The sequence below is a fragment of the Tympanuchus pallidicinctus genome, unplaced genomic scaffold (assembly GCF_026119805.1).
Source record: "Tympanuchus pallidicinctus isolate F22 unplaced genomic scaffold, pur_lepc_1.0 scaffold7, whole genome shotgun sequence".
Taxonomy (NCBI): domain Eukaryota; kingdom Metazoa; phylum Chordata; class Aves; order Galliformes; family Phasianidae; genus Tympanuchus; species Tympanuchus pallidicinctus.
Genome location: NW_026294791.1, coordinates 9,520,352 through 9,544,293, shown reverse-complemented (window position 1 = coordinate 9,544,293; position 23,942 = coordinate 9,520,352). Strand labels below are relative to the sequence as shown.

Sequence of the window (23,942 nt, the reverse complement as noted above, 5' to 3'; positions counted from 1 at the left end):
GCTTTCTCCCTTCCCAACACTCAGAGCTGGGCCCTCCTTGGTCAGCCCTGGACTGCAGAGGGCCCTGGTCCTGCAGAGGGCCCTGCTACCCATCTTGGCTGCTCAGTGTCAGCCACCGGAGGGGGAAAAGGTGCACCTAAGGGAAATGATCTCCCGCTCCTACTTTCTTCCCTCCCCGGGTCCCCAAGAAAGGGCACAGCAGGACACGGACACAGGAATATAAATCTCATTAAAATCTAGGATACTTTAGAAGTCTACACCGGGAGAGACACTGGCACAGGCAGCGCTACCCAGGGACGCGCGCGTTATTGCTAACAATTAGAGGTGAACAGTAGCGTCGTGACACATGGGGCAGGGCATGGGCACCATGCAGGAAACCGCGCCTCTCCGCCACACCTGACGGGGGAGCTCGGGTCGGGGCCACGGGAGCTGGAACATCCTTGCCGGGGCTCAGCGCCCTGCTGCCCCTCGCCATATCCCCACCATGCTGCATCCCTGTGCAAGTCTCAGGGCACAGGGAGCACGGTGCTGGCTGGCAGGGGAGCGGCTGGGGTGGGAAGGGTCCCATCCTCCCCCAAACCGAGAGCTACAGCACGTTGGCTGTAGTTGGAAGACAGATAGAAAATCGCCTGGCCTTCCCAGTGCATCCTGCTCCACTAATACTGGTTGGGGACGAAGCGTACCCAAAAGATGGCTCGGAGCGAGTGAGCTGGCTCAGCCCTCCACACCTCCCCTGGTACCCCTCGCTAGCAGCAGCTGAGGGCCAATCCACCCTGCTCCCCCTTAGCACCATGGAAGGTCCCCAACGCGCACCAGGCAGCGGGGCCACCAGGCACCCACGCTGCCCACGGCTGCACCCAGCTTTGCTGGGACACCTGCAGCCCCCAGCACAGGGTGTGCTGCATGGACGGGGTTGTGCACACTGTGTGTGTGCGCAATGCACAGTGTGCCTCCTGCACAGCTGCAGGTACTGAGTGTGCGTGCCCTTGTGCGTGGGGTATGTGCTCGCCCACACGCACGCGTGCCTAAGTGCTTGTACCGTGTGCTGCTGGTGCAGGCAGCGTGCTCACCCCATTCCCCCTTGTGCTCCGTGCACTGCTGGGGGGTCCCTGCCACATCACCCCCTGCCACCATGGCCCTGTGGGACCAAGCCCAGGAGATCCGTGTCTCGTCCCAGGCACGATGCCCCCACAGTGTCCCCACTCCCACCCGGTGCCCTCTCCACCTGCGTGGCCTTGAGGGTGCCGGTCCCCTGCAAAGTGCCTCTGGCTCCCGGCCCTCCCAGGGCTGTGCCCTCTCCTCTCTCGTCCCAGCATCGCACATGAAGGTTACCGTAAACATGGGGGTTAACAAACACCACGGAGGGGAGGGGGTTAACCGGAGAGGAGGTTGGGGGTCTCGGGGACGGTCGCTGAGAGCCCCCCGCCACCCGGTGTGGCCTGGAGCCAGGCTCCGCCAGCGGAAGGTGCGAAAGTGTCACCGCGCGGGAGGGGTTAGAGGGGGTGCGGGGATGGCGGGGGGTCACAGTCTGGAGTCCTGGCTGTGAGCCGAGCCGTTGCTGCCCTGAGCGGGGGACGCAGCCGCGGCCTCGTTCCGTGCCTTCTCTGGGTGCAGGGGCTGCACCTCCAGGTGGGACTCGGTGGAGGGGCTGAATGCCGGGGCGTAGCGCCCGCTGCGGTGCTCTGCCAGTGCCGGGCCCCAGTCCTTGCTTGCCTTGGTTGCATTTTTCAAGCGCTGGAGAGAAACAGATGGTGGGGGACAAGGTCAGTATCACCATCACACCCTGCCCCAGCCACCCCCAGCCTCCATCCATCCGATGGGTGCTGCCTGCACACAGTAGGGTGCTGAAAGCTCCAGGGTAAGGGACAACCCCAAGGTGGGACACGGGGACTGGCCTTGATCACCCACCTCCAGTAGCGTGTCCCCCTCGGAGTGGCACACTTTGTAGATGGCATAGATGGGGATGCAAATGACGGAGGAGAGCGCCATGAGGAAACCGATGCTGATGGCCCAGGTAGGGTAGACGTATTCGTTGTAGGAGATAGGTCGGTACTGGATCACTGTGAAGACCAGGATGAACTGGGGAGGGACAGGCAGGATCAGCTGGTGGGGAGCAGCCAGCCCTGCTCTGTGCCCCCCACACCTGTGCCCCACCTCCCACAGCCCCATGCCCCTTGGTCGCGATGCTCACAAAGATGATGGCAGGGGAGATGAAGCGCCAACAGATCTGGAAGAAGAGCGGCGGTGGGAAGCCCAGCATCATCTCGATGTCCTTAAAGTAGTTGCGGTGCCCTGTGGGGACAGGTGGCTGTCAGCCCCTATGTGAGACTCTCGTGCCTGGCACACCTCAAGCTGCTGGCACGCAGAAAACCACTAAGCGGGCAGTCATGGGAAACCTACCGTAGATGTACATGATGGCAACACACATGATGCAAGAGATGACAACCAGGGAGAAGCTGGCAGCATAGTTGTCCATCAACAGCAGCCAGTAGATGCCCGCCTGTGAGAGGGATGCGTTGGAGTGCCACCTCCATGGCAACACCCTGCCTGGGTGCCACCACAGTTGGCATGGCAACAGCAAGCCTGGGGTGTCACCACCACCATGGGCTGTCATGGCAACAAGGCAATCACCAATAGCATCGTTATGGCAATGGCCAGTTGCTACAGGTGGCACAACAAGCCAGGCAACACTGGCTATACTGTAAGCTCTGGTGTGGCACTGATGCCATCATGGTCACACAGCAACACCAGGCCACAAGAACCAAAAGGAGCGGTTATGGCAATGGTGCCAATTTGGTTCTCTGAGTGAACACAGTAAGGTCACCATGGCAGTGGCATGGGCCCCTGTCCCTACTGGCACCCAAAAACACCCTACCTGTGTGGTGAGTGGGATGCCCAGCAGGAAGCCTGCCACAGCCACTCCCAGTGTCACAAAGGTCTTCCTGCGGATGATCCACTCGTTGCCCACCTCATCCACAATGGCTGTGACCAGAGTCTCCAGTAGGCAGAACTGTGTGTGGGCAGAAAGGGCAACATGTCAGCTGGGAACCACCACCCCACCCCCAGCACATCGCCCTGGCCCCATATCATGTCACTCCATCTCCACTGCGTCACCCTGGCCCCATCACGTCACTCCAGTCCCACCATGTCACCTTCACCCCACCACCCTGTGCTCTACCTGTGTGCCCAGTCCTAGGAGGATGAGCATGAAGAAAAAGAGGATGGACCAGAGTGGAGAGATAGGCAGTAGGGTGAGGGCCTCAGGATAGGCGACGAAGGCCAAGCCGGGGCCATGGTCGGCCACCTTGGAGATGTCCACGCCCAGGTGGTTGGCCATGAAGCCCAGGATGGAGAAGATGACAAAGCCGGCATAGACGCTGGTGGCGCAGTTAGTGATGCTGATGATGATGCTGTCCCTGTTGGAAGAGATGGGTCAGGGCCAACGGAGGAGCTGGGGAGCAGCAGAGAGCCTGGTAGCACTCACCGGTAGCAGTTGTTGTGGAACTTGTTGTAGGAGGCCATGGTGATGAGCCCACCCCAGGCGCAGCCCAGCGAGTAGAAGATCTGCGAGGCTGCATCACCCCACACCTGCACCCAAGGAAAGGGTCAGCACCACGTCACAGACCCCTCAGCCCCACTGTCCCTCGTCCCTGCTCACCTTGGCATCGAGGATCTTGTCCCACTGTGGGGTCAGGTAGTACATGATGCCGGTGAGGGCCCCTTCCAGCGTGATGCCGCGCACGAAGAGGATGGTGAGCACCACATAGGGGAAAGTGGCTGTGAAGTACACCACCTGTGGGGAGGGATCTCAGTGGGTGAGGCCACGGAACAAAGGATGGGGCTCTAGGACAGGGGTTGGTGGGGCTATGGAAGGAGTGCTGCCCATGACCACATGGGAAGAGCTTTGCCCAGAAGGGGCATGGCCATATCTACAATGGGAGACATGTTCCCAACAGGGGAAGGGCTGAAACCAAAGGATGAGTGGCCAAGCACATAGGAGTGTGGCCATGTCCACAGGGCGGCATGGTAATACCCAGGAGGAGGCGTGGCCTAGAGGGGGAGCAGCTGATACCTTCCCCGAGGACTTGACGCCTTTGATGAGGCAGAGGAAGACGACGACCCATGAGACGCCGAGGCAGCCCAGGAGGGGCAGCCGCACCTCGCCCAGGTTCCCGATGTCATCTGAGAGGTTGAGCACGTACCTCCTGCAGGGTGGGACAGTGGGTTCAGCAGTGCTCTACTGCTACTGCCCCCCGCCCTCTTCCCATCTAGTACCTCCAGTACTCCTTGCTGGGGCTGGTGCGCTTCTGGGTGGCGTTGAAGAGGCGGGTGAGGTTGACAGCAGCATGGCTGGAGAGGTTCCCATCCAACACCCCCACGCAGTCGGGCGTGTTCCAGGCGTTGCTGCAGTACGTCCAGGGCAGCACACGCGTCATGGACACAAAGAAGTAGTAGAAGGCAATACAGATCACCACGTTGTAGTAGATCCCGATGTATGTGGACACCACCATCATCCCGTAGCCCACGCCTGGGAACAGCACCGGGGAGGGGTGAGCGGCATGGCGCGGGCAGCATGGGCAGTCGCGGCTGGGGGTGGGTGGCAATAGGGTGAAGAACATGCAGGATGCAGGGTCTTCCTTAGGGCATATAGGGTGCAGTGCTCGCAGGGCTGCAGGCAACCCCTAGGGGTCTGCAGAGCTGGGGGCTGGAACAGCCATGGTAACTTAAGGGCTGCAGGAACCTGGTGACAGTGCCATGCTACAGCAGGGAAATGCACCGTGAGTTGAGCACACCGTGATGGAGCAAGTGCCTCTATGGGGATGGCACGTGGCAGCCACGTGTGGCGTGTGCAGGGATGTGCGTGTAACGCTGCAGGGAATGGTAGAGCTGGGCAGGGGTGTTCCTTGTGTGCAAGGTGTGCAGGAAGTGCCAGGAAGACTGGGTGTGCAGGCGGTGCAGCATGTCCTGGGGGTTGCACAAGAGACTTGTGTGATGTGAGCAGCCTGTGTATGTGTGCACAGGCAGCGCCGTGCAAGGCACGGAGGGCTGCAAAAGCTGCAGGTGCCTGTGGGGGCTGTATACCGTGATGGAGCTGTGTGCAGGGCACACACTGGTGGGGACAGGCAGCCTCTTACCTTTGAACATGGGGCTGACCCTCCAGACGCCGAGGCAGCCCTGGCTGGCGAATTGCCCAAAAGAGAGCTCCATGAAGAAGAGAGGGATGCCACAGAACACCAGCATGATGAAGTAGGGGAACATGAAAGCACCTGGCAGGCATGAACCGCAGTGTGAGTGGGCAGCACCCTGCACCCCCCAGCATGGCTCAGCAGCCTCAGCCCACCTTGGGCTCTCCAAAACCCATCCCCCCCATAACACCCACCTCCCCCATTGCGGTAGCAGAGGTACGGGAAACGCCAGACGTTGCCCAGCCCCACGGCGTAGCCCACGCTGGTCAGCACGAACTCGATCTGGTTGCCCCAGTTGCCACGTTTGACGCTCTTGTCCTGCTTACTGCGCTCCCCGGGCACGGCGCCGTTCTGCGGAGAGATGCCATGGGGAGCCTCAGCTGGGGGGGGCACCGTTATTGGCCCCATTGGAGGGGCGACAGTCGCCAAGCGGGGCTGGGTGGTCCCCTGCATCCTGCCCCATCCCTCCCCAGCGTGGGCTGCCCTGTGCCGGTACCCCCTCACCACTCATGTATGGTGCCAAGGAGCGGGGGGGCAGCCCCCCTGCCCCAAGCCAGCCCCGATGAATAGCTCTCCCTGGAGCCCGGCTGCAGGGAAGGAAGAGCCTGCAAGTCATACAAAGCAGGCTCGGGCGCCTGAGCACAAAGGGACCTCTGTTCCAGTTCCCCCACCCCTCGCGCCTGACAAGAGGGGCCCCGCTGGGTGGCCACTGCCCGTGGCCGGGGAGGACCAGCAGACCCCCTGGGCTGTGCCACGAGGCAGAGCCCCAGGATGGGAGTGGGGTGAGGTGATGGCAACACACGGGGGCTCCCCCCACCCCACCCCAGGAAAGGTGTTCTGGAGCAGCCGCCATCCTGTGCAGGATGGACAACCTCTGGACCCCGTATTCCTTACCATAGGGTGCTGGGAGGAGGGGGGAGGCACAGTGATGGGGTGCAAGAATGGGAGCTTTGTGCAGGCTACGACAATGCCAGCTCACACCGGGGATGATGACAACAAAGGGAACAACAAAGGAAATGGGTGCCATCACACTCAGTGGAGATGGCACCCGTGGCCCTGGGCTCACACCAACATCCTAGGCTGGGGGCAGGCGATGCTTCGGGAGACCGCTATGCACCCCCAAATCCTCCCACCTCACCCAAAGGGGGACAGCGGGCGCATGGGATGGGAACAGCGCACGGTGCCGGGTTCTGCAGACCCCCCCCGCCCCGTGCCCACTGCCATCTCCAAGCAGGGCCACAAATGGAGCCGTCGCTTTGGATCTGCTCACGCCGGCGGGGCGCGGGCAGCAGGCGCAGTGCAGCAAACCGTGTCATTCGATTAGGGCCGGCGCAGGCGGGACGTGATGCCCGGCGACTCCGGCACCGCGCTGCCAAACAAAGCCATCTGCTGCGAGCGGGGCCTGCACGCGCCGGGGGCGGCGGGGGGGCTGCGGAGGCAGTGGGATGTGCGGGAGGGCCGTGGGGGTGATGTGGGGTCGGGCTATAGGGGCGATACGCTGGCTGCGCATATCGGAGCGCCCGTGCCCATGGTACCCCTCAGATGTCCCCGCATCACCTATTGGCACCGGGTGAGAGAACCTGGGCTGCCCCAGGGTGGGGCTTCTCTCATTGGGTCCTGGGGGTCCTCAAGTGTGGGGTGGCACTGTACTCATGCTTGGGTGTATTCGAGCAGGTTGATCCCATTGGGAAACTGCCAACGCTGCCGAGATGCCTGCACTTAACAAGCCTTGCTCAGCTTAATGAACAGCACAGCTGGCAGAGGGGGAGCAACACTCCAGCTTCAATGGGAACATGTTTTTGGGGGGGTGCTGCATGACCCCAGTACAGCCAAGTGTCCAAAGGGGACCTCAGCCCCATGCAAAAGCTGGAAGGTCCGTCCATTCTACTTCCTCTGCTTGGATGACCCCCACCTGCTGCCCCCATGGGGCACCCCAATGTTAAGGCACCTGGCACCAGTGCGCCGAGAGCATTGGTCCTCTGGCACCCCACTCTGCAGCACAGGGCTTGGGCATGCGTGTCCCCAATAAGAGGATAGCCACACGTGTGCCCATGCATGCACACGTGTGCACACGCATGCATGCTCACCCATCAGCCCACTACAAGCCCCCCCCCAGTCTGGGAAGGTCATCCCGTCCTTTACACTCATTAACTGCCCAGCTGCACGGCATAAAGGGGGGACCCAAATGCCTGGGAGATGAGCCTCCTCCCGACTTCACACTGCAGGTTTGGAACCCTACGTGGGGCAAGGATGCAGGATTCTACTCCCACTCCCCACATTTGCAACCCCAAGTGCATGCACAGAAGGGACCCCAAACATTTGGGGTGCACCCTTCTTCCTGGGGACATATGGAGAAAGCATTCCTGGGTCCCACAGCGTGGGCACCATCCATCACGGTGCCTGGCACTGCAGTCTTTTTCATGCTAAGCAGTGCTGCCGCGCACAATGGCAGCTTGGGCGGGGTGCCCAGATGCCCCCCACTTCCCAAAGGGGCCATTCCTTCCCCCTGATTTATGGCTGGGAAACCAATGGCTGTGGGGGGGTCCTTCCGGCAGTGGGGGTCACATGGGAAAGGGGTGTCCCTGTGGGGAAACAAGTGGAGGCAGAGCACCTGGGGACTTCACTGTGTCTGCAGGGTGGTTTCCCCCAATTTATTAACTCGTCTCCATGGGGGTATGCCAGTCCATCAGAAGTACTTATCAAGAGCCTTATCAACCCCACCTGGATCGGGATGGGAAGGGGGGGCAGTTCGTATCTAGGTGCCCTCATTGGGTGCCAAGGTTGCTTCAACGCTAAGCAGGGTGTCAGTCACCCCCCTGATGTCGTCTGTCAGACGTCACTGCCAAGCTGTGTGGGGCTGGAGCTGCTAGAAGGTATACATAGCTCTTGCTTGCAGCAGCCATAGCAGCCATCCTAAGGTTTCCCCCAGGGATAAGCAGGGCAGCCCCTGCCAGGGGAAGGGTCTCTAGGGATGGGGTGACTCAGAAAAGGGTCCCAGGAGCTGAGGGATGGAGCCAATAGGAAAGAGATGTTCTTGGTGCCTTCACCTACCAGCTGGGACTCCTGCATGCTGTGGGAAGAGGGGCACCCTATAATCACCCCAGGTACCCAGGCCCTGCTCTCCCCTCCCCACTGACCTGCTGGCAGGGATGGGGGGTTCTCACCTGCCCTTGGCTGTCACCTGGGGGGCCAGGCAGGCCGGCTCCATGCGACTCTGTCTTCATCAGCACTTCTGGCTCCTACACAGCAGCAGCTGCTTGCCTGCGTCCCCTGCCTGCTGCCTCCAGTGCTTGGCATCACGTCCCGCTTGGCCCCTTTGCCCACTAGCCGTGCCCCCGCCAATCAGGGGGGGCAGGAAGGGGAGGCACAGTGTGCAGCTCACATCCTGCTTAATGAGGCCTCATTAGTGGGGTCCAGCTGTTTGCAGCAGGCACGCTCCAGCAGGCAGAGCTGCCCTCCCTGCGGGATTCATCCTGCCCACGCAGCCCCTGGCTCCTTCTCACACCGCAGCACTGGCCGCATTCCCTCGCTGTCCCTCATGTGCTGGCTTGTTCCCATGCCCCCAGCCCCACACAGATGTTCCTGCCCCATTTCCATCACAGGGATGCCATTCGGCCTTGCACCCCGACCCCACGTGTGTGGGGGTCCCAGGGTATGCCTGGGACCTGGCACAGCCCAACATGGGGACAAGGCACTGTGACAAGCCCGCCCGGTGGCACAGCCCCAGCCTGCTCCCACGCCACCTCATCCAGACGTCATCCAACATCATGGGGGCTCTGCAGCCATCGTCACAAGGTCACTGCCCTGCGGGGGGACCATCTGCCTGCTAAGAGGGCTGCACCACAAGTCTCCCTATCACCCAGGCACTCCACAGCCCCACTGCTCAACCCTCAGCCCCACACTGTCCAGGGTGGGCTGGGATCCTCAGCAGCGCGCCATGTCTCGCAGGGAGCCCCACGGCGATGCCCAAGCTGGTCACAGCCCTGCGCCACGGCTGGGAAGCACAGCCAAGGCAGCAGCAAGGCGTGATGGTGTGCTGAAGGCAGGGGGACTGGCGGGCTCTTTCAGGAGACCATCTGCGGTCCGGGCAGCGGCAGCTGCAGGCGCACACGTGAAGGGCACACGTGTGCGGGGCGGGCACTCGGCTCCCTGCACTGCACCCTGTGTTTGCCCCATCCCCCCATCCTGCTTCGGATGCTCCCAGGCCATGGGACACCCCCTGGTGCCAGCCCTGGTGGAAGGGACAGAGCAACTCTGCCAAGCCCTCCACACGCAGCTGAGCATTCCCTGCAAGGTGCCCACAAGAGCAACCCTGTCTCTGCTGCGAAGCCGTATGCAAGCCATCTTTGTGCCATCACACACGTCCTTCTCTGCTCACAGTGTCCCCCTCACCCCATACAGAATTCCTCAGTCAGTTGTCACCAACACATCCCCATGCTGAGCCACAAGCATGGCATGTCATGACAAGAGCAGATAACTGGTGGTACCTGCAGCCCTGTGTCAGCAATGCCAAGCATTGTACCAGCTGATAGGTACCAGCAATCAGGGTCCTCCTGAGCCCATAGCTCCTGGTCACCTCGACCCCGAACCAGGTACCAAGGGTAAGGACAGTGCCTGGGGACCAACCAGGTGCCACCATCCCTTAGCCAGGCACTCCGCATTGGAGCTGCCTTCCTCCGGCCCCATTCTCATGGCACGGACACGATTCTCCTGGGGCGCTCAGGCAGAAAAATCCCCCGCCGGCCCCCCCACCGCTGCCCCTTGTTATTCCGGGAAGGGCTCCCGCAGCCAAGAGCCACTTCCGCGGCTCCACACGCTGCTGGCCCCCCTGCTTGGGGCTGGCGGCACTGCGCTGCTGGGGGTGTCTGGGATGGGCAGGGCCCCTCCAGTTCCATCACCCCAAGGAGCATGGTGCCAGCCATGCCCCCAACATGTGGGATGAGAGATGGCAGGAGCCCACCTGAGCCACATGCCCCCGCCCCCAGCCCAAATGCTGCCTGGCCATGCCAGCAAAGCTGCACTGTAAGTCAGGAGCCACTGGCACGGCTGGAGCCTAAACAAAGTGCTCCAGCAAGAACAAAACAAAATGTCCTTAAATGACAGCCGAGGAGAGGCTGTCACCCCCCTGTTTGGCCACACAGGGACTGAACCAGCTGCTAGAGCTGCCCTGCATCCTACTGCCTGTTGAGCACCCACTACCCAACAGCATGACATTCCTGTTGTACCAGGACTGCCGAGTAAGCACCGACCCCAACCCACAGCTGGTGAAACTTAGGCACTGCTGTATATCCTGCAACATGGGTATGGAGAGCTTCGGCCATCTCTGTTACCCTGTCCCCCCCCCCAGGGTGGGCACCCTGAGCCCCATCATGCACACTCCAACCCCGGAGGCTGTGCATGGTATGGACACAACAGCAGGATTGTGCCGTGGGACCCCGTCCAGTCACGAGAGTTGCACCTGCTGGCAGGGATTAGAGGGCAGAGCCGGGGCAGTGCTTTGCCAGGCTGTTTGCACAGTGCTGGAGGCAGGCCAAGGAGATTAGCTCCCTTCCCCAATGACCCAGAAAGCTCTGCAGCCAAGGTCCTGTCCTGTAGCACCTCACCCCAGGGCGCTCACAGCTGGTCCAGCGCAGGGATGCTCTGGCAGCAGGGATGCTCCCATGCTCCCTGTTATCTTCCCAGTACTGCACTCTGCATCTGCCCAGCTAGGGATGCCCCTTGCTTCACAAATAGGGGAATAGTGCCTGTGGGACAAGGCTGCCAGCACAGCATGTGCCATGCCCTATGGTCACCCCTCTGTCCCCAGCACACCCTGGCCCTGAGGTGAGCTGTGCAAAGACTTGCCAGCAGTGAGTCAAAGATTGATCTGGAGCAGGTGGGTGCTCCTGGTGCCAGGCTCACTCCACAGTGTTACTGGGGCTGCTCCAGTGTGGGCAAGGGACACAGCAGTGGCACAGATGCACAGGGCTTGTGGCAAATGTCACCCACAGGCAGGAGCACCGATGCAGCACAACAAGGAACAGCAGAGTCCTGACTGAGCTTCGTGATGTCTTCCGCATCTCTCTGTTTCTAGCTGTGGCACAGCAGGAGGAGAACTGGGGTCCTGCTGAGGGGCCACACTGGGACAAGCAGCATGGAGCCACACACACACACGCGCTGGAAGTGCCTGCTGGAGCACGCCGCTCCCCTGGCTCTGGGCTTCCCAGGGAAGTGCTGGCTGTGGGCCCTCTGGCTGGAGCGTGCAGCTATTTCGGGAAGCCCCCCGGGAAGGGGAGGGCTCCGCGATCATGTTGGCACTGCAGCTCGATTCTCATCAATTGTGGAAAAGGCAGAAGCCCAGCCCAGCGTGCGCTCACCTGCCAGATGCAGGATGCTCGGGGCAGCAGAACTCCAGTTCCCTGTCCTCATAATCAGGCAGGGACAGCAGTGACGGGCATGGGGCCACTGCACCGCACACATCTGCACCCAGACACCAGAGCTGTGCACGGGGCTGAGGATGGAGGATCGGTGCCTAGCTAGACCTGGCTCTGCCTACATCCTATCTCACCGTGCGCACTGCCATGCAGGAAGACCAGCAGGGAGGATGCTCAGGGTAACAGCCCCACTCCCTGCTCCTGTAGGACCATGTGCCTGGCACAATGCGCTGTGGGTGCTCTTTGCTGGACTCAGAGCACGCACAGCTTTCCCGCCTTCATGCAGAGAGCTGGGGCGGCTGATAAAGTAGCAGAACGCCTGAGCTGGGCGATAGCATCTCCAGGCACAGCGGGACACCACACCCGCAGCCTCACAAGCAGCGACCGATCGACCCCCAGCAGCTGCTCCAAGGAGCACCCCCGGCACCAAACTCCATAGGAGCCCTGTTGTCCCACTCCCTCACTCTGGGTCCGTTGCAGGGGCTCCCGGTCCCCGTATCGCAGCACTTACCAGCAGCCCCTCGCTGCACTTCTCGGCCATTCCTGGAGGCTGGAGCGCAATGCCAGCTGCCCGCTGCAGGGTCCCTGTTTCTCCGTCAGGCTGGCACTCGCACGCTTCAATCCACTGTCAGAACAAGCTGCGTAGAGGAGGGGAGAGAAAGCAAGAAGGACGTGACTGGTGGGGTGGGCACTTCCCCGCCCCAGGCCCCCCCCTCCATCTGGAAAGCTGTGTGCCGGGGGGCTGCCCCAAACCTGACTGCAGGGTAGGCAGGAGCGGGGCTGGGGTCCCTCCTCGCTCTCACCCCTCCAGCCTCTCCAAAACCCCCAGCAGCTCCCAGGTCTTTGGTCTTTCCCAAGAAGCAGTTTAAAGATTTACCCGTTGGGACAGACGACCTTGTGGGCAGCTGGCAGCCAGGTGGGCGCTGGGGGCCCCGCACGCTGTCCCCCAGCAAGAGCCAGAGCCGAAGTGGCTCCGGTGGGTGGCAGCGCCAGGACTGGGTGCTGAGCGGGGCCAGCACGGGGCTCAGCTGCCGCAGAGAACACAGATGGGAACCGATTGCCTTCTGCCCCGGTGCGTCGCGGGCACGTGCAGCACAGGGGGGCCGAGCTGCAGGCTCTGCCGGGACCAGGTGCCGCTGCAGCGGGCGTGGGAGGGGGCTGCAGAGCCGCAGACACTGCTTCAGTCCCATTCTTGGGGTGCTGAGGCTTGGGGGCACCTTGGTCAGACCACCCCAGGTCACTTATCCATGCAACAATGCCGATCTGTGCAGATCTCACATTAGCACCCTGTGCCCTTGCTGGCTGAGAAAGGACCCCCAATCCAGGGGTGCCCGATGGGGGATGAGTGCCCCATACTGCTGCGGGTCTACAGCAATCAGCAGAGGGGCACACGGCCCTGAAGCCATCGAGAGAGAGAATGGATGACAGAGATAAAGGGCAGGAGGCCAGGGGACGTGGGGCAAGCCCCCAGCCCCAGCTGCAGCCCCTCAGGCACAAGCAGGCTGCAGCTCACAGATACCACTTCCAAACCCCTCCCAGGGTGGACAGCATTTCCCTGGGGGGCGAAATACACTCACTGTATAAGCAGGGCAAGCCCTGCTCTCCATGTGCCATGGGAATCTGCCAGAAGCGGGGGGCCAGTGGATAGATCTCCTCCTCACCGTGCATCTATCACCACAAGCCAAAGGCTGCCCACCCCGCAGCCATGAATGCACCCCGGGAACCCGTCACCTGCCAGTCACCAGAAAGGGCCCATGGGAAGGGCTGCCACTCCCCCAGGGGTCTGCCAGGCCCCGATAAGGCTGAGCTGTGTGCCTGTGCAGACGCTGCAGTTTGCTGCCAAGCACCCCGCTAGGCAGGCCGGCAGGGATGCAGGTCTCAGGGATGCTAACGTGCAGCATCCTCTGGGCACAGGATGACCCAGGATGCTGTGACAGCCTGGAGCGCCCATATCCCGAGACGGGATGGTGTCACACGGGGTCACATCGTGTCACCGCAGAACTCGGGTCACTCTCCCACGGGATGTGGCACCCGGGGGACCCAGCACAGCCGCTGCCACCTGCGAAGAGCATCCCCATCGCTGCCGGGACCCAACGGCGGAGTACAGAGGCAGGCTCGCCCCGCACCCCTCATCGAGCCCCGGCCGCGATGCGATGCGCCCGGTGCGGCACGGCGGCGGCGGGGGGGGCGCCCGGTTACATCAGCCGCCACGTGGTGGCTGCTCCGCCGTTCCGCCGCCCCGCCCCGGCACATGCCCGTGGAAAATTACCGCCAGCCCCCCGGCCCCGCCACCGGGCCGGTCAGCCCCTCTCCCCGCCGCCCCCCCTCCGGTCCCCGGCCACCGCGCAGGGCGGTCCCGCGCTGCCCCTGCTCCGGGAAAGCAACAGATGCGGGACCGCCCCGCATCCCGCTGCCGCTATCCCGACGCCGGGGCCGCTCCCGGTACCGATCACGGCGCCCCCACCCCGCTCGGCCCCTCCGCCTCCCCCGGCCCCACGGCTTCCCCCGGCCCGATCTCCGCCCCCGGCCCCGCAACCGCCGGAGCGCCGCGCCGGCGCAACCCCGCGCTCCCATCGCGGATCTCCCGCTGCCACCGGGCCGAACCGAGCAACCGATGCCGGAGGTGCGCGCCCTTACCGTGCCCATGCCGCCGCCCGGCCCTTCCCACCACACCGGGTGGGCCCACGGAGGCGCCGCCGCGCCGCGCCCGGACAGCAGCCGGTACCGATACCGGTGAACGCCAGGCCCAGTGCCCAGTGCCACCGCCGGTGCTGCCGAGTTAATGAAAGTTTGGAGGTCGGTGGGGGCTGGCACCGCCTCTCGCCCCCGCCGCCGCGCTCCGCCTCCCGGCGCCTCCGCGCTCCCCAGCGGTTTGCTCCGGTACCGGCACCGGGGGCAGCGGGGGCACTGGGCACGCATAAACACGAGTGCACGCCCATGCACAACAATGCACATACATGTAGAAGCATGCACACGCGTGCACATGCAGCCCACAGGCTCGTGGGCCCCACGCAGGCTCACGCACGCAAATGTGGGCATGTGTGGGCCACACAAGCTCAGGCATCCTCAGATGGGGCATGCACACACATGCGTCTGTTCACACCCAGCAGCAGCACGGCACAGCACGGCACACAGGCAATGCTGCACACAGTGTGCACATGCATGGATCCCACACTGCCAGGGCACGGCACAATGATGACACCTAGGAATGGCTGTGGAGCTGGCAGGGATATGTGTAAGCAACGTGACCGTGGTACAGATGTGTGTGCACATACATGTGTACATGTGTCCCCTTGGTGAGTGTCCATGCATATGTCCATGCAGCAATTGTGTGTGCACATCTGTATGTGTGTACTTACGTGTGCATGCGTGTATATGCATCTAGATGCACGCATACTTAAGTGTGCTTCTGCACACATGCAAACCTCTCTGCGCATGAATACATATGTGTAGAAGCACATGAGTGTGCACACATGTATCTACTGACAAATCTTTCCCTATGCATGGGTGCACATGTGTGTGCAGCCAGCACTCGCCCCCGCAGCCCAGGCTCGCCAGATGTTTCCAGTAAGGCATGACGGGTGCGCCTGGGGCCGTCCCTTGCCCGGCCCCTCATAGAGGCCTCCCCTTCCCTTCCCTCCCCTCCTTGACAGCTCCACTTATGCTGGGATGGGTGCCTGCATCCCAGCACCCTGCCCTTCACCCTGGATCCCACTCGGCTTGCAGGGCCCCATGGAAAAACCCTTGGAAACCTAAAGCCATTGCCTTAAGCCACAGCTGCACCACCCCCACATCCCCATATCCCCACATCCCCACTTCCTCATGTCCCCATTTTCCTAGTGGTGAGCATCCCTTACCTGACCTTGCATCGATCTGTGCTATTCCTGCAGGTTGCTTCCTGCTTAAGGAAATCCCCGGCACGGGATGGGGCAGAGGCACAGCATCAATGGGATGTGAGCAGCAATGGGAGGGGGTTCCAGTGTGTCCAGTGTCTACCCAGTGCCCTGTACCCACATGCTGCTGGGGGCTGCAAGGATGGGAGACAGCGCGTCACTTCGTCAGTGCTTTCGTTTTGCAAGCGCAGCAGAGCCAGACCCACAGCACCCATAGCAGGAAGGGGAAGGCGGCAGTGAAACCAGCGGGTGCTCAGGTCCTCCCACACCCTCACAGCACCTGCGCATGGCTGCTCTGCACCAGATACCGTGGAGCCTGCAGGCAGCCTCACTCCTGACTGCACTGGGCTTCTAAATGCAGCATCCCACATCTGGCATCCTACGTCCCAAATGCAGCATCCTGTGCCTGTCATCCTGTCTGAAGCAAGACCAAGCTACAGCTCCCCACCCCTGTCCAGTGGTGTGCAGGATGGATCCAAGCCCTGGCCTCTGCTCACATCCTCTTGGCTCATCGCTCTTCACCAGGCGGGGATTGTCCTCCAAACCCCACTTTCTCCAGGCCCCCACTCCCTCCCACCTTTGCCATCCATCCTCTGGTCTGACTGGTGGTGGGAGTGGCTCCTCTCCTATTTCTTCTCCTCTTCTATCTCCTCTCCTATCTCCTCTCCTTTCTTCTCCTCTCCTCCATCTCCATGGGTGCCGTTTCCTGGGGAACTGTGGGTGAATGCGGGCAGACATCCAGAGGGGTGAAAGGTGTGGAGGAAATACCAGCTCTTGGCACCCATCAGCAGGCTGGACTGGCCAAGAGTACAGCAGCTGTTGGAGATTTCCATCACACCAGGCCTGCGGCACAGGGCTAGAGAGATCCCCTAATGCTTGGAGCCATGGTGTATCTGGGAGCTTCTGCTTGAGTTTTTGGGTGCTACACATGCAGTGGAACAGAGCACAGCCCTTGTGTGCTCAGCACAGAGATGGGCTGTGCATAACTGGGGCTGTATCCAAGCACACTCCCCTGCCATGATGGTCAATCACCAAACCCAACCCCATTTCTTTTCAACCGAGCCTTGGAAAGGGCTCCCAGCTGCCCAGGATGCCGGCTGGTGACCACACTCTGTCATCCTGGTCCCCCAGCTTCCTGGTGGACCCTGAAGAGGGACTGGGCAGTCAAAGAATGCACTCTGTCATTGGGGATGGGAGACACCCTCCCCACCCCCAGGAAGTGCAGACCCCATATGAGGCTGCAGCAGCAGCTGACAAAGCTCTGCAACTGGATGCATCCTCTCTGATGATTACACAGCCCACTCAGCATCATCAGGAAGGACCCAGCTAGAGGGACAGGAGAAGCCCCAGGGAAGACCCTCCTCCTCATTTCTTTCTTCTCATCTTCTATTCCTGCCCTACATGTCCTCCTCATCCTGCCCAGCACATGGAAAAGAGGCACTGGTTTGTGACAGCTTGGTCCCATGGCTCCAGCGATGGGATCAGAGCTGCCAGAGAGCATCTGAACCATCCCTGATCTGCCACTTGGTGGGAACACTCCCCTAAAGGAGCTGACATGGGGGGCAATGCCATTACCCTGAGCTGCCACCTCCTCACACCTCAGCCCCGTGTCCTCACTCTGTTACGCTGTGTTTTGCTCCCCTGCCTCGCCTCACCCTGCCTCAGGCTGTGCCAGCAGCTCACCCCCCGGGCGGCTCGATTCAGCCAAGTGCTGCGGTCTGGGCAAGTGCCAGGGCAGGCGAGTGCCGCGGGGCTGGGAGGAAGCACCACGGGCACCCTGACGCCGTTGGTGTCCCCAGCAGCGCAGCCACGGCTCCTGGGGACTTTCCACTCAGTGTCTGACGGTAGCATGGAAAAAACCTTCGCAGAACGTCCAGCCTGCTCCAACAAGCAGGGAGGTGTTTGAGCAACCCCCCGTGACACTCCGGCGTTGATGGTGATGAGAGAAGGAGCCGTCCCACTGTGCTGCCCCGTGCTGCCCTCCCCACCTTGGCAGCACGCAACAGCCAGCTTGTGTTTCACTCTGCAGACATGTGCACCCTGCGGGACTGCCCCAAGCGCAGACAAGGGCTGCATTGCTGGGAGCTGAAGTTTGGCTGTGGGTCCCACAGCTATTGTTCCTCCTTCTGCCCAGCTGGAAGGGACAAAGCTGAGCATCACCCACACCAGCTGTGATAATCTGCCTTATACTTGGGACGTGGCTGTTTGCTGGGTGCAGGGTGCTGGGGACCCCCGCAACCCAGAGAAGCAGCCCTGTCCCTGCTCCCGCCCGATCTCTGCACTGCAGTAAGCACGACAGCTGGGGTGCCTTGGGCTGCCCAAAATAGCTGTCCCCTCTCCCCCCACTGCCTGGCCGCTGGCAGCTCTCCCAAGACAGCGCCCTGCGGACCTGGAGCAGCTGGAGACGGCTGCTGCCCCGCTGCTGCACTCAGCTCATCAACCCGCTGCTGGCGGTGGGGCACCCCAGGGTGGGATGGATGAGAACTGTGCTGAGGACTGAGCACCAAGCAAAGCCCTGCCCCAGTGCACCCATGGGTGCTCTGTCCAGGAGGATGCGTGAATGCCTGGCAGAGATGCAGCCATGGAGGTTGTTCAGCGGCGCAGGTCTCTGAAGATGCCCGTCTCCTCTGCATCCTCGAGGCAGCTAGGAGGAATGCTCCTCCCATGGTGCTCCATTTCGCATGACAGAGGGCTTTCACTTCCCCAAGGGACAGGATGAAGAGCAGATACTCACGCAGCCCTCTCTGCCATGTCATGCCTCTGACCTGTGCTGAAATTCCCGGTGGGGAATTCGGCCAAGAGTGCTTGGGGCTGGAGCACGGTACAGAGCAGGGGGGATTGCAGACACAAAAGGAAGGCTGGGAAGTAGCTTAACTTCCAGTGATTCTGAAACCCTGCTCCAGAGCGTGTGCTGGCATGGTCCTGCCCAGGAGATCTTCATTCCAGGAGTCAGCGACCTGTGTACCAGTTGCCCTGGGCAGGCTCAGGCCCGTGCTGTGGGTTTCCCCTGGCTGTGGGATAGGCTGGGCCACGTAATGGGAACGAGAGCATGTCTTGAGCTCCCTCTCAGCGCCTGCACGTGTGTGCCTCCCTCTGAGCAGTCCTGCGTGAGCATTCTTCCCTTCTGTGGTATAAGTGATAAACAGAGTCGTTATTTATTTCTTCTAAGAAAATTCTGAAACAGCTGAAGTGACCTGAAGCACAGGTCCGGAGGGGCGGTGGGGCTGCAGAGAGGATATGCGTGCTCACGTCTCTGCCAGCCTTATCCCACAGGAGGACTGGGGTCCGTGATCCTCCCGGAGTGGGGCCGGATGCCCCTGGCGCCGGAGGGCAGCGCAGCAGCCGAGCTCCCCCTGCGGACAGCTTCTGCTCACTGCACCTGGTGGACGAGCGGCCGAGTCGGCTTTTTTTCTCCCTTCAGGGCTGGTCACAGCGGATAACATCCAAATGTCCCCACTTTGTGCTGCTGGATGTCCACAAGCATGAAAACAAATGCCTTTGCCTTGTGCCCAAGGACAAGCACCCTGCGGGGCACGGCCATGCTCTGATCTCTGTGTCCCTCTGGCCAGCCCAGATGATCGGCTTCACAGCTCCTGATGTGACTTGGCAGCAGTAGGCAAACGGGGAACAGAGGGGAACAACCGAGCTGGGAGGGATGACCCAGGCTGTGGTTCACCCCCGTTTGCACGGTCCCTGCAGGGTGAGCAAGCAGAGCCCTGTAAGCTGCTCTAGTCTTGAGCTGAGAAAGTGGCACTTTGGGGGGGATTTGGTAAAGGAGGCAGGGATTGTAGGATTGCCTCGTGGCAACCAGACGTTGCCTGCCTAAGATACGGAGTCCGTTTGTGGACGAGGAGTTCGCTTGGTGGAGGCACCGGGAGATGTCCGGCGGGATGCTGGGGCCGTGGCACGGCCGCGGAGCCGGCGCTGCACCCGGTTCTGCGACCAGCAGAGGGGGACAGACACCGGGCTGGGATGCTCCTCGCGGCTAGGCTCGGCTTGGCACCGATCGGTTCTCCCTAAGCATTGCTTCCAAGACGAGCAGGTGAAAGGGACGTAAAGCATATCTCGAGGTGATTTGGGGTCAAGATAGATGCAGATCTGAAGTCCCTTCCCCTGCTGGCACCCCTGGCAGCCCTGCCTGTACACAATGCCAGCTGCATCCTACTCTCCTCGAGAAGTGCCACTGTCCCCACACCCACACCTTGCACCCTATGGCGTGTGCCGATCCCAGAAGACGGCTGGTGTATGCCCAGTGTCCAGGCTGACACAGGCTGTGCCAGGAGCCCAGCCGCCAACTCTGGATGGTGCTGGGTGTGTCCGCTGCTAAATTTAAAGGACTCTGCAGTATAAATATCCTCAACTGTAAATAAACACAAAGGCTAGATGTTTATCAGGGCCTTCCTGGCAGCCTCTCTCCATCCAGCGTGCCGGGCATCCCATGCTGTCACCACGGTCCTCCCCGGGCTATCCCCTCAGCCAGCACGTGGCCAGATCCTGCTGAACCTGATGAGAACTCAAGGATAGGGTCCTGCCCCTTGCCATGGCCCTGTCCTGATCCCACGGGACCCTCAAGGAGAAGGTCAGGAGATGCTGACTCTGGCTGTATGTCAGCAAGGAGCAGAGATGGCCTTGAGCCCTGTGCTGCTCACTGTGGAACTGTCACCCAACACATTCGCTGTGGCTGGTTCAGGGCACTGCCTGACTGCAGGACCCCCTGGCACAGCCATCCCTGGGAACTTGTGCCACTGCCATGGTAGTGGCTGACCTGCCACAGCTCTCCATTCACCCAGATCCTAGTGCAGCCCTTCTCCAAACCCTCTGCCTGAGCATCCCTTCACGAGAGCCATAGGGGAAGCTCTGATGGGGATGCAGCCTCGAGCAACACCCTCTGTGCCATGCCATGGGGTGGCAGTGGGGAATGCCAGGCACACCTGGCTGCACCTTGCAGAGGTGTGAAGGAAAACTGCTGATACGTCAGCACCTGGTAAAAGTTCACCAGAATTTGCCTGTAGCCAGTCCTTGGCACTGGAAAACTGTTCCTGGCTGGCTCACTGCTGTCTTCCTTACCATCTGCAGCCCGGGGTTAATGAGTAGCTGCAGGGTACACAACTGGAGGGTCATTAAACAGCAGTTGAACAAGATGGGGCTGCCAGCAGCACTTGAACAAAGGGGGCTGATTCACTGTTTGCCCTGCAACAATATTTACCGTGGACGGGAGTGAGGGAATGTTTGTGTGGGGCAGGACGGCGAGGTGACACAGGGACCTGTGGAGGAGGATGGATGGACATGCTGGGGACAGGGCTGTGTGATGTCCTCAGTCCCAGCCCAGGCTCCAGCAGTGCTTAGCATGGCACCACAGGGGGGTTGGAACTACATGACATGCTGAGTTCTGCTCTTTGGTACCCACTCTTTGCCTGAGGCATCCTCATCCACCTGCCTCTGCTGGGATCAGGAGCCCAGAGGACATAAAGCTGTCATTACCTGTGCCCAGAGCCAGACCTCTGCCCTGCTAATCACACAGCTGGCCACTCTCATTCAGCCCTGCTGAAGGGGAGCAGCGGGGGATCCCATTAGAGCCAAATGATAGGTTGGGGTGGGGGGCCACTCTTCCTGGCTGGCTCCAGGCAAGCTTCAGTTATTATTAAGGTGAGGGCCTTGGTGGGACAATGTGGGGAATAGCAGTTGTAGGCTAATTGGGGCCCTTGTGCCCTGTGTCGGCCTGGTTCCATCCTGACTCTGCCAGCGCATCCAGGCTCACCAGTAGCCCCAAAGTCTTGGTTTCTGACTGCATCCTCATCATCTTGATGCTGGCAAGGAAGGGGTGCCGGGCAGGCCATGGGGGGCTGGGTAGGGAGAGGTTATGGATGCAGTGGGATGCAGTTCCGAGGGCCTTCCCAGCAGGAGTTGGGGCTCATAAACCCCACAGAATGACAGGTATGGGAGAGACAGTGTTTGGAATAGAGAGCTGAACTCGCCTGGGTTCAGACTCCAGACACCACAGGGCTCTATCCCTCCTCTAGCAAACAGGGTCCATCCTCACTTGCTCAGGAAGAAGACCCCGAGGTAAAGCTTGGCACAGCCTGGGAGGGGACATTCCCAGAACAGCCACCTTGGCTATTGAGGACACTTCCTGTGTGATGCCAGGGGGGGTAGCACCAGACAGGGAAAGAATTTGGCCAAAAGTCCAGAGAACGAGCATTCTTGTGCAGGGCAGCTCACCCGCAGCCATCCCAATCCAGCTCCTAACCCCTGTCTTCCTTATAGACTTCTCTCCTGTGCTCCAGCACCAGGCAATGCCCATTAAAGAGCAACACAGATCCTCCCAGCACGTCTTCCAGCTGCAGCGGCAAGTAAACGGCACCCGCTGCCCGCCTGGGCCTGACTTGCTGAGCCAGTCTGGCTGCCCCAACCACCCCTTGGAGCAGCAGCGGGTTTCTCCCTGCACCTCCTGTGACTCACTGCTTCCCCAGAACCTGTGCTCATGGTCCCATTCCCCTACTGCCTCCCCAGCATCCCCCAGCTGTGACATCATGCTGGGCAACACGGGCACTAAGATGGGATGCTAGAGCATGGTACACAGCCAGGGAGAGGAGCAGGGGCCAAGTTGATGTGTTGCCACAGGAACTGGCCCATCCGGATGGGGAAGAGGCAGGTGCCAAGCAGCCATCCGGGAAATCACAGCAAGACCCAACACGACTGGCCTGACAGGCTGGGAAACTGCCGGAAAAATGACAGCCTGTGTGTCACGGCTTGGAGCCACCGCTCCTGGGAGAGGCACCAGGAACGACTCGGGGTGCACCCAAGTCACCTGCTTGCACGAGAGCCTGCAAGCTGCTGCAGAGCACACACTGTGCACCAAGAGCAGCCACGAGTGACATTTGCCCCTGCATTCACCCAGAGCAGATGGAAGTGCACCGACAGCTCCTTGCACTGAGCTGTGCTCCCCTGTGCACACGTGTGCACACCTCCACATGTCCTTTCCATGCTTACCTGCACATCCCAAGCGTTCTGCACATCCATACATCCCAGCACATGCTCCCCATGCACACATACCTGCACACCCCTTGCTCAGCTTTGGACATACCACATACACGGATGCTGCATCCCTGCAATGCACACCCCATGGACACCCCCGTGCTCCCATGTGTTCCCTGTGCATCTCTTACCCCATTGTGCTCTTTACAGGGCAGTCAGGTGGGTTGCTCTCATGCTTGAGGGGTCCCAGTGCCGTGCCAGGCCTCAACAATGACCGTGTAGGTTTGCAGGGCAGATTTGGACAAATGGTGGGAAAAAGCTGGAGGAGCACGTAATAGAGTGCCCCAGGCACCATGCTGGCTTGAGGGAGATCCCCCAGCCCTCAGTCAAGGCGCAAGGCAGAGCTGTGGCATCAGAGCAGGGCAGAGCTCTGGGAACATCCCCAGCTCCCTTGTGACCCCTTCCAGGCATCTGCTCTCTCCGCACCTCCTCTCTGAGGCCACCATTCGTGCACTTCATGTACGACCACAAGCACTCATCCAGCCCCACTGCCAGGGGCTGAGCCTGCAGCCTATGGGAATGAATTAAGGATGCAGGTGGCCCCAAGCGGGGCTGGGCTGGCTCCCAGCAGGGTGAGGTTGCTGGCAGCACCGCCGTGCTCTTCGAAAGAGTCAGGTGCTGTGAGCCAAGGCAGAAAGTGGCAGCAAGGATGGCAGAGGGTGCAAACCCCATCCCCAGGCTGTTCAGGGCTAAGGGAGCTCCCTTGTTCCCCGCAAGGCTCTTGGCATGTATGGCTGTGGGGCGAAGGTCTATTCCATGGGGTAGCAGGATCCCTTCCCTGACCCAAGGCATGGAGCCACAAGGGGCTGCTGGCATGGCCAAGGCTGGGCGAAGGCTTTGGCAAGGGCCATCTCAGTGACTCAGAGGTGGGAGGAATGTGGAAAATGCAGCTGGGCCACCGGGCCACGTGAGCGGCAGGCAGGGCCAGGCCTGCCAGCGCGGTGTGGCTGCCGTGCCGCGTGCGCCAGGCCATGCAGCCATGCTCAGTGGGCTGTGAGTGCTCTGCTGACGAGGCGGCACTGGGCCTCATTATGTGCGTGGGTCGCTGGGATGGGTTGAGCTTGTCCTCCTCTGCTGCATTGAGCAACCGCATGGCACAGAGTGGCCGCCCACGCCGGCTGTTGGGGGACAGAGTGGTGATGGCAGGTCCATTGGGGGTCCCTGGTGGCTGAACCAAACCCTCTGGGCTTGTAGAGTGGTGAGATGTGGGGAGGGAGGACACCAGCTTCAGAACACGCCCTGGCCCTGGTGCCCATGGCCCCACCAGGCTCCAGATCCTGTTCCCAGCTCTCTCCAGCCACCTTTTATTCCAAGCACACCTCATGCTGCTTGGAGCATGAAGGGCCCAATCCTCCCAGTATCCATTTGGAGGTGACACAGCTTCCCAGCTTCCAGCCTGCATAGAACACAGCAGG

General features: G+C 61.2%; 1 protein-coding gene across 3 annotated transcripts; it reads right to left on the bottom strand.

Moving 5' to 3' along the window:
- Positions 1-210: 210 nt before the first annotated feature.
- Positions 211-15,704, bottom strand: SLC6A9 (solute carrier family 6 member 9). 3 transcript variants are annotated; one of them, XM_052666120.1, is made up of 14 exons: positions 15,457-15,704; positions 12,111-12,237; positions 5,381-5,537; positions 5,136-5,267; positions 4,276-4,528; positions 4,073-4,205; positions 3,659-3,793; positions 3,485-3,588; positions 3,179-3,416; positions 2,876-3,010; positions 2,401-2,500; positions 2,192-2,292; positions 1,909-2,079; positions 211-1,734 (listed from the first exon to the last, which is right to left on the bottom strand). In XM_052666120.1, the coding sequence occupies exons 2-14, from the start codon at positions 12,138-12,140 to the stop codon at positions 1,522-1,524; spliced, it is 1,902 nt and encodes a 633-aa protein (XP_052522080.1). In that variant the 5' UTR covers positions 12,141-12,237; positions 15,457-15,704; the 3' UTR covers positions 211-1,521. The 3 variants fall into 3 exon arrangements, with proteins under 3 accessions (XP_052522080.1, XP_052522079.1, XP_052522081.1); XM_052666119.1 differs by lacking the exon at positions 15,457-15,704 and adding an exon at positions 14,237-14,411; XM_052666121.1 differs by lacking the exons at positions 5,381-5,537; positions 15,457-15,704 and having other exon boundaries at positions 12,111-12,211.
- Positions 15,705-23,942: the final 8,238 nt, after the last annotated feature.

Coding starts and splice junctions, on each gene's coding strand:
- SLC6A9 (XM_052666120.1), bottom strand. CDS start 12,140: ATGGCCGAGAAGTGCAGCGAGGGGCTGCTG. Junction 5,268..5,380: donor CTGCTACCGCAATGGGGGAG/GTGGGTGTTATG, acceptor CATGCCTGCCAG/GTGCTTTCATGTTCCCCTAC. Junction 3,794..4,072: donor GCGTCAAGTCCTCGGGGAAG/GTATCAGCTGCT, acceptor CCCTCCCCACAG/GTGGTGTACTTCACAGCCAC.